The following is a 9,887-nucleotide window of genomic DNA, read 5'->3' as shown; positions in this document are numbered from 1 at the left end:
CATCTCATCTCATCTCATCTCATCTCATCTCATCCCATCTCATCTCATGAAACTCTTCAGCAGCTGTGGTGGAACAACTGGGGCCGGTGACAAAGTCAGGTCAGGTAGGTCAGTCAGGTCACTTCAGAAACTTCGATATGATACGTGTGATATGTGTAAATGTTCTCATGGTTTGCAAAATTTTCGTGACTGGGCTGGTAAATATAATGTCTGGAGGAGGAAATAACCCTGATGATGTTACCAGGAAAATGTAGGATCCAGTGTTTTTACTGAAACTGGAGGCTAATGCGCTATACAGTATCTTTCCTGCTGCTTTGATTGTGACCATTGTTTTTTAGTCCACCAGCTCTGTGGAGGTGTGACACCTCTCCTTTATGTCAAAGTGTGCTCCTATCCATCTGTGGCAGCGTCCAAACAGAAAGTCATTAACCGTGTAATCTCCACCAATGAGGGAAAAGGTCAGCCGAAGCCCACAGGGTCCACAAAGGACTCGCTGTTCCTCCTGAAGCTGCTGTGAGCTCACAGTGATAATTAAAAGGTGATGAAGGTGAGTGAATCAACATTTTGATCGACTCGGAGCTTCTCTCATCTGGATTCTAAGCAGCTGGACAGTCGGAGTATTTTATTGAAGCTGTGACAGTGCTGCCTGTCCTCTGCTCGTCCCCTCATCTCGTCCTTCCTGTGATGATCTGAGATACTCTGCTGGTTGTTGTTTCTGTATTCAGCTGCCGTCTGGCTCCTCTGATCATGTTCAACAGCTCCGTCCTGTTTGTGTGGACACGAGTAACAAATGCAGGTTTTGCTTTGAGATCACAGAGCGTGACGGTTGGTTTCAAACTGTAACTGTGAGTCTTGTTATTGCAGAAAAGCAGCAGCTCTGTGGTGAATCGTTCCTCCTGACGCTGCCCTTCACGCTGTCATGTTGTTCAAACAAATAGGCAACAAATACAACATGCTGCCTGGAGAGCAATTACACTTAGTTTTAATATCAGAGGAACACACAGCAGCACGGGCGTGTTTCCTGATGAAGGAACTTAATCTGTTTTTTTGTCTTGAGCCCATAAAAGCTTATTAAGGGCTCTCTCATACCTGCAGGTTGGTTCATGTGGATCAGAAGCAAGACAATGATCCATAGGTGCCTTTTAGTTCTGGTCTGTTTTTTCTGTTTGTCCATCCATCCATTTTCATCCGCTTATACGGGGCTGGGTGGCGGGGGCAGAAGGCCAAGCAAAGCACCCCAGACGTCCCTCTCCCCAGCAACACTTTCCAGCTCCTCCTGGGAGACCCTGAGGTGTTCCCAGACCTGACGAGGTATATAATCCCTCCAGTGTGTTCTGGGTCTGCCCCGGGGCCTCCTACCAGTGGGACGTGCCTGGAACACCTCCAGCGGGAGGCGCCCAGGAGGATCCTGATCAGATGCCTGAACCACTTCAACTGACCCCTTTCGACGCGAAGGAGCAGCGGCTCTACTCCGAGCTCCCTCCGGATGTCCGTTTTTCTTTTTGTTTTTTTTTACAAACTAGAAATACCGGCCCCTGGTCAGATGCCTACGTGCACAGGTCAAGTTTCCTACAGTTCACGTCCATGTAGGGCTGGGCGATATGGCAAAAAATATCATCACAACAATTTCAATCGCTATTGATATTTATCACAATATATAATTTGCTAATGCTGCGAGTTTGAAAAGTATCCTGATCACGTCTGACACCTGAAGACACCAACTGATTTTCCAGCTTCCTGTGGCGCTTGTCATAAAGCTGGGGCGGAGCAGTCTGAGAAAAGTATTTCCTGCCTGGGAGCTCGTATTTGCAGTCTCGCACTTTAATTAATTTCTTGAACCCGTCTTTCTCCACGGTGCTCATGGGCATCATGTTTTTGGCTAGAAAGTACGACACTGCGTCTGTTATGTCTCTGCTCCTTTTCCATCACTTCTCAAATGGGGTTACACCGACAAAAGAGGACACTACTGATTGATGTTTTGGTGCCACCCCACAGCAGCAGAAGTGCTCGGCCGTTGAACACTTGCTGGTGGACTTACTGCAGTTTGGGCGGATTTCAATGCTCTCGGTGTAGTCGCTGGGACGCCACCTTTTCAGGTGATGGAAAAGGTTTGTTGTGTTTGCCGTTGTGGTTGGCACCAAACGACACAAACACTTAAAGGAATCATGGTGTTCATGTGTTTCTCTTAATGACAGCAGTCAATATAACAACTGAACAATTATTTGAACTCTACATTGAACTAAACATCAGAACATTTCTTCTTCACCATCGTTTAAAAAAATGCATTTATTTATTTCTGCTTTTCAGGTGGTTGACGTGACATATTTTCCAACGCGCTCTCTGTTCGCTGGTGGGAGTGTGCTCATCTGTGTGTGTGCACGCACGTGTGTGTGTGTGTGTGTGTGTGTGTGTGTGTGCATCACAACACACATCTGTTATCAGATGATCCTGGAAAAAATTGGGCAATACATCACTTAAACAGATCCCCAAAGACTCCAGCACCAAATGTGGATTAATCTGTCGCTGAAATTAGTCCCCAACAAACGCACTCTTTCCTCCTGTTAGTTTGATAAAAACTACACTAACCAGTTTCAGGACAATCTTTAAAAGATCTCCATCTTCAGTAGGAGCCAATGGGCTAGGAGCTAGCAGCCACAGATTTGTGGACAATAAGAAAATACAGAGAAGCACCAGATTTAAAGGGAAAGAAAAGATTCATATCATCTTTTCCTACCTGGAACTGGCAGACACATTTGAGCTGAGCTCCGTCGTCTCTGCAGACGCCTCCGAATCGGCAGGTGGAGTCATCACAAACCCTCAGGTCGCTCTTCTTCTCTGACAGATCTGCAACAGAGAGAGAGATGCACAGGGTTAAATACAGAGTTAAATGAAAGGCAGACGGTGAGCTGGTAGATCAATATCAGACCTGCAACACCTCCACAAGTATCACCAGTAAAATTCTGACATCCTCGCTCTGATCACGCATTCACTCTGAATAAAACACAGACAGGTTTATGAGTTTATGAACAATAAAGGCAGACAGAGAGCAGAGCTGCAGGGAGAATATACGGACACATTTCACAGCAAAGCACAGCGGAGGAGATGACTGTTTATCAGACGGAGCAATAAGGCTTCATGTCACAGCAGCAGACACCTGAACTACAGGTGAGTTTACACCGGGGAAATAACAGGCCGGCTCACTGAACACAAATCTGGGATGTGACAATCCTCAAAGGGAGGATCGTTGGGTTGGAGACGTTGTTAATGAGCAAGGTACAAGTCAGCTTTTGTTTTTCAGTGTTGTACCTGCCGGAATCTGATCACTGTGACAGGATGAGTCCAGTTTACAACAAGTTGACTCTTATTTTTGCGGTTATGGATCGCGGCTGTAGGAGCATTTTCTTATCTGGAAACACATCTGAGGGCAAAATCCTGAAACCTGAACGACATTGACACACACACACACACACACACACACACACACACACACACACACACACACACACAGCTCTAGCAGCTTGTGAAGGGAGTCATGTCCTGTCTGATAATAACAGGCCTCCACGGCTCAGAAATGTGCAGCCGACTTAAATTATCCACATTTTCTTTGAGATAGGCCTCCACGGCTCAGAAATGTGCAGCCGACTTAAATTATCCACATTTTCTTTGAGATAAAAGCCACAGATTCCTCTGTGTGTGTGTGTGTGTGTGTGTGTGTGTGTGTGTGTGCTGGTCAAGTGTCACACACACAGCTGAGTGGGCTTTGAAGAGCAGTGTAATGGCCTGTAATTACTGTTTGCAGACCTCCCCTACTCCTAAAAATGGCCGCTGCTGGCCGCAGTAACAACCAGCCACAAAACCCCCTGAAGCTCAGTTGCTGACGGAGAGATGGAGAGACGAGAACGTCCAGCTCAGACTCAGTGAAACCAGGACAGAAGGAAGACTAACCCTCAGACACTTAAGGAAGAATAAAATAAAATAACAATTCTCAGGGCTGGAAGACATCGGAAGTAAGAGGAGAAACACCACAATGGAAAACATTCCAAGTCACTTCCCTTTCAGAGTTTTAAATTATTGATGCATTAAAGTGTTTGGAATGAGGTTATTCAAATTTGAGAGGAAAAACAAAGCTGTTTTTTTACCCAAGGCTGATTTTCCCTCTTTGTTCTGTTCAAAATGTGGATTTTATTCTTAGAAAGTGTTTCAGCCCTTTAAAGTCTTTGTTATTTTTGTCTTGTTTTCACCACTGTTGGGGTTTAAAAGCATTTGTATGAATCTGAATTAAATGTACATTGAATCTGTGCGCAGGGTTGGGCCGGTGTAACCATTTTCAAACCGGTTTGATATAAAGCCAAACACTGGACCGGACTGATGTACAGAATTTTACCACAATGCGTCGCACATGACACAGCAGCTGCTCCGCAATGTGATGTAATGACATCATGTCCCAACAGCAAACAAACCTCTGACTATTGCATCACATCCCATGACCTCGGAGCGTTCCTCCACACTGAATCCATTAAATATGCACTTCTGTTACGTCATGTGAACAAACCACGTAGCTAGCAGCCGTTCACTCGAGATCAGACTGGAGACGTGACCACTTAAAAGATGGGTGAGCACTTACTATCTTTTTATGTTTGTACTTTTAAACAGAAAACACATATTTTAAATTGTGATATTTAGCCAACAGCCACTTATTAGCGATGATCATATACCAAAAGTTTTCAGCTCCCTGAAGATGTCGCTCCAGCCAGCTGCCACCTTATTTAGGTTTTTGTTGGTAAAGATAATTCCTTATTTCAACTTGATGAATCAGCCGTGCGTCATCTATTGCAGCACTTTCAAAGCGAGAGGAATAAATACAAGCAAGGTATCCAACAACAAATCAGTTCAGAGCAGTGCACAGCATTGCTTGCAGTCAGTTTATTTAGAAACCTAATATTAATTTAATCACACTGGCATATTGCTTATTTCTAATGCAATACGAGTTGGATTTAGTGCTGTGACGCCGTGGGTACAGATTGCTGATATAGGCTACTTTTTTGTTTGCCAGAACATGTCATGATGAGAAATGCTGGTTCAGCTGGTTTGAATAAAACATAAACTGATATGCTGGTACACCACTACAAATTTTAAAACGTTAAAGTTTCACACACGTCTTTCCCCTGTGAGGAAAGATCTACACAATCAGCACAGTTTCAAGATTATAGTCACTAATTCAGTATCTGACTAAATGTCTCTCCTTCTGTTCCTGAGATATGACGCTGAGTAATGGAAAGAAAAGTGTTTTATGCAGAACATTATGATGTCACAGTGAAGTTGACCTTTGACCTTTTGGATGTCATCACTTCATCATCTTATCCCGTTAGACATTTGTGTGAAATTGTGTGATAATTTGTGTATAAATTCGTGAGTTAAGGCCAAAACCATGTTTTGTGAGGTCACAGTGACCTTGACCTTTGACCTTCAGCCACCAAATTCTAATCAGGTCATTCATTTGAGGAAATTTCCTGAATGTCTTTTTGATACATTGCATTCATTACAACGCAACAGATGAAGTCACAGTGACTTTTCTTTCAGCTTTGACCACTAAATTCTAATCAGTTCATCCTTGACTCAAAGTGGACGTTTGTGCCAAATTTGAAGAGCTTCCCTCAAGGTGTTTTTCAGATATGGCCAAGAACAAGTTTTTGAGGTCACACTGACCTTTGACCACCAAATTCGAATCAGTTCATCGTTGAGTACAAGTGGATGTTTGTGCCAAAGTTGAAGACTTATCTTAAGGTGTTCTTGAGATGCAGCAATCACAAGAATGGGACAGAAAACCTGAGAACATAATGCCTCTACAATTATCACCAGACAATAATAGCCATCACCCAGCTAAGAAACCAACAACAAATAGCCAAGTATTCACACAACAGCTGAGTAATGTAGATGTCTAAAAAAGTGACTTTTCAAACTGATTCAGCACAATTTTTAAATCCACCAGACGTGATCCAAACATGTTAAAGAAACCTGCTCGGCCCTGTGAGGGTCTACAGACTGAGCCGACCCGCTGCGGCAGGCTGCAGGACGTTCATGGCTAATTAAGTCCAACCAGCAGCCACATCCATCAGCAGCTCGGAGCCTGCAGGCCCACAAATGCTGCTGATCAACTCTGAGTGTGTGTTCTGCTTCCTGTTTGCAGGTTTCAGAAAGCCCCAATTTTTAATACCCAGACAATTTGGGATTACGCTGAACGACAACCAGAAGTCTTAAAACCTCCGCCTGGCAACAAACACAAATGCAAATTAAAGCATTTCTGCAGTGTTCGGGCCAGACGAAACATTTTCAGTCTCAAGTGTGTGTGTGTGTGTATGTGTGTGTGTGTGTGTCCACGCTGTGTTATCTGGCTCTGTTGATATATTTCTGTGTGTGTGTTTGTAGTCGACCCCGGCCGTGTTGTGTTCAGGTTCCTCACCCTCATACATTTTACAACAGACACAGGGATTTGAAATGCACATAATTCCTTCTATGGATCAGAGCAGAACTAAAGAAGCTGACGGAGCGTGGCAGCAGCCGCCGCCTGCAGACACATCCACCTCCCAAATCCTCCGAGCCCGACCCGGTCGTCATGGCCACCCAGCCACCGCCGCCACCGCCCCCAGCTCGTTATCTAACCCCCCCCCCCACCCCACCCCACTGCAGCCCTGACTCCAGGAGACGGACGTCAATACCTCATCTTCTGTCTGCTGCTCTGAGCCCTTCGACTCCCCACATCCTTTAACCCCTTCACCACTGCACAGAGCTTCTGCTTCACGAGATGTTTATCTGCTGCTTTTATTCAGGGCGGCGCGCAAATCAGCAGCGTTACAAGACATCAATTAATAATTGGAATTAGTGTCAGTGAGGAGACAAGCTCACAGAGACAGATTAACAATAACAAGACAATATCTGTTGTAGTTCAAAGACAGCCGTCAACACTCCAGTTTTAATACCACCAAACATACAGCATGTGTTGGAGCTTCAAACGCTGGTGACTGTGAGGATTCAACTTCACTTTATTTAGAGAGAACAACACCCAAAGAGTCTCTGCACACTTTACATGTTAAAATACAACAACCACTTAGGGACGCACCAATTTATCGGCCGCACATCAGTATCGGCCTTGTTGACTGCCATCAGACAATCACTGATGCCAGTGGCTGATGTTTTTCTGTTGTGTCACATCAATTTTATGCAGGCGAAAAAGCAGAGCTCCAGACTAATGGCTTCTTTTGACATTGATATTTGATTGAATTTAGGTTGTCATGTCTAGTGACCAAAATTCAATGTCAGGACGTCTAATGCCAAAGGCAATCGATGTAGAATACTGACAACGGATGATGTTGATATTTTCTTGATTTTAAGTGTTTTTAAGTAACTTAAATCCAGAGCCTTCCAAACATCTCATGCCAACATCATCTTGACGTAGAATAACGACATTTAGTCCTAAAGAACAAAATCCATCATCTGCAAAACGTCATAATGTCACAGTCCACACAAGGTGAAATTCTGACTTCGTCAGACATTTGAGATATCGTAAACCCCTGTGTTCATTCCAACCAAAATTTCTGTCCAGCGTGGGAGTCCAACATCTTTCTGACATCATTTTCACGTCCGGCGCCAGCAGGGGGGGACAATAAAGAACTTTTTCCCTATGAACAAGATCTTTCCATTTTTGTCCTACACCATCGGGACAAACAGACGCAGTAAACTCCCAATGGACACATCAGAGGACACACATTTATGTTTCCCTGAGAATGCCACATTGTGAACAACAAATCCTAACGTTAGCTGTTGGCAGCCAGTGGCCGAAACTAGCTGCTGACGGAGGTGGCATTATGATGCGTCCATGCTATATGCAGGAAAAGAAGAGTATTTGGCAAAGGTAAATTGAAAAATTCTCTATGACACTTCCCATGTACAAATACACACAAAGATAATTCCATACATGCAGAATGATCAATGTTAGAATGATCAAAATAGAAATCTGTTGCATGTTCACCCTGTCGGGCAAACAACTGTAGGAAGGACCAGAGAACAAATATGGGTTAAAGCCTTAAATCACAACAGAGTCTACAGAATGTGTTGTGAGGGTATATTCCAAAGACGTGGAGAAAAGAAAACTTTATTTTTTCGAAGGGAAACTGTTGTGCAGCTGTTGCAATGCAAAGTGGGAAAAGGGGTCAAATAAATACAGTGCAAGTTAAGGTGCAAAAACCAAACCTGCACACTGCCAGGAGTGTTGACAGTTAACGAGATGTGACACAAATATAAAATGGTCAACAGCTTGTATGTATTCCATGTTTAAAGGGCAACAGACTACTGGATCTTAACAAACAGAAAACTTGACAACTCGTCTTAGTGGCGTCTTATTAGTGGAATCATTCATTCATTCAGTCATTCATTCATTCATTCACCTTCTCTCTGCTCCTCACAACAGATCATTTAAAAGAAAACCTTGAGCTTTGTTGTTTCTGCTTCAAAAAGAGACAACAGCTTTAATGTTTTACACACACACACAAACACACACACACACACACACACACACACACACACACACACACACTGATCTCCAGAGTGAGGTTTTCATTTCATAGAGAAGTGAAACCTTCTCAAGGACTGCTGTGGCGTATTGATTTGGTTTTCTAAAAGCGGAGAATTTATCCTCTGCAGAGACGTGAAACAGGAGAGGGAGGGAGGCGTGACATTCATGTAAAATACCACCATCAGTGATGCATGATGGGACTTCAAATCCCCCATCAAGCTCACAGATACAAATGTTCCACTTCTCTGTGGAGGCCGACTGAAGTGAATGAATAACACCAATACGAGTGTGTGATTCTTTGTGGTTTCATGAATCCTTATGTTCACTTGAGCTTCAAAGCTGCACATCAGTATCTCCATGTTTCAGCTGAAGTACCATCTTCCAATCAAAGACACCAAGTTGGACTTAAAGGGACAGTCCACCCCAAAATCAAAACTACGTCTTTCTCCTCCTACCTGTTGTGTTACTGATCACTCTAGATAGTTCTGGTGTGAGTTGCTGAGTGTTGGAGATATCAGGCGTAGAGATGTCTGCCTTCTCTCCAGTATAATGGAACTAGATGTCACTCAGTTTGTGGTGCTCAAAGCGCCACAAAAAAATCCATTTGATAAACTGAACACTAATGTCGCCTTCCAGAAATCATGACCTGGTTACTCAAGATAATCCACAGACCTTGTTGTGAGCACTTTAATGTGGTAAATATTTTCTCTTTACCGAACCACACCCGCCAACCGTATCACTGCGCAGAAGGAAGTGTGCATCTACTCGTGGATGAGAGACTTGTGCTCGTGACAGCCAAGCACAAACCTTCAGAGCTTTACAGCAGAAATAAACATGTTTACAGTGTAAGAAATAGTTTTGGTCTCTGTAGCTAATTTTGCTGTTTATGATATCTGTGAGGGGGCTGAATTTTATTTAACTCACCTGTTTAAATGTTGTAAAGGCTTAAAGGGATAGTGCACCCAAAAATGAAAATTCACCCATTATCTACTCACCCATATGCCGAGGGAGGCTCAGGTGAAGTTTTAGAGTCCTCACATCACTTGCAGAGATCCAAGGGGAGAGGAGGTAGCAACACAACTCCACCTAATGGAGGCTGAAGGCATCCCAGATTCAAATGTCCAAAAACACATAATTGAAACCACAAAATATCTCCATACTGCTCGTCCGTAGTGATCCAAGTGTCCTGAAGCCCTGACATAAAAAGGAAAAACGTCATTTGAACTCTGTTTATAGCCTCATTGTAGCCTCAGGCTTCAGGACACTTGGATCACTACGGACGAGCAGTATGGAGATATTTTGTGGTTTCAATTATGTG

General features: G+C 43.7%; 1 protein-coding gene across 1 annotated transcript in view; it reads right to left on the bottom strand.

Moving 5' to 3' along the window:
• LOC126408807 (tomoregulin-1-like) overlaps window positions 1-9,887 on the bottom strand; it is a 128,473-nt gene that overhangs the window by 63,674 nt on the left and 54,912 nt on the right. The window contains exon 2 of the mRNA XM_050074503.1: window positions 2,735-2,844. Within this exon, the coding sequence (XP_049930460.1) occupies window positions 2,735-2,844 (110 nt within the window). The remainder of the gene's footprint in view (window positions 1-2,734; window positions 2,845-9,887) is intronic.

The sequence above is a fragment of the Epinephelus moara genome, chromosome 21 (assembly GCF_006386435.1).
Source record: "Epinephelus moara isolate mb chromosome 21, YSFRI_EMoa_1.0, whole genome shotgun sequence".
In the NCBI taxonomy this organism is placed as follows: domain Eukaryota; kingdom Metazoa; phylum Chordata; class Actinopteri; order Perciformes; family Serranidae; genus Epinephelus; species Epinephelus moara.
The sequence above is the reverse complement of the archived record's forward strand: the minus strand, read 5'-3'. Positions and strand labels throughout refer to the sequence as shown.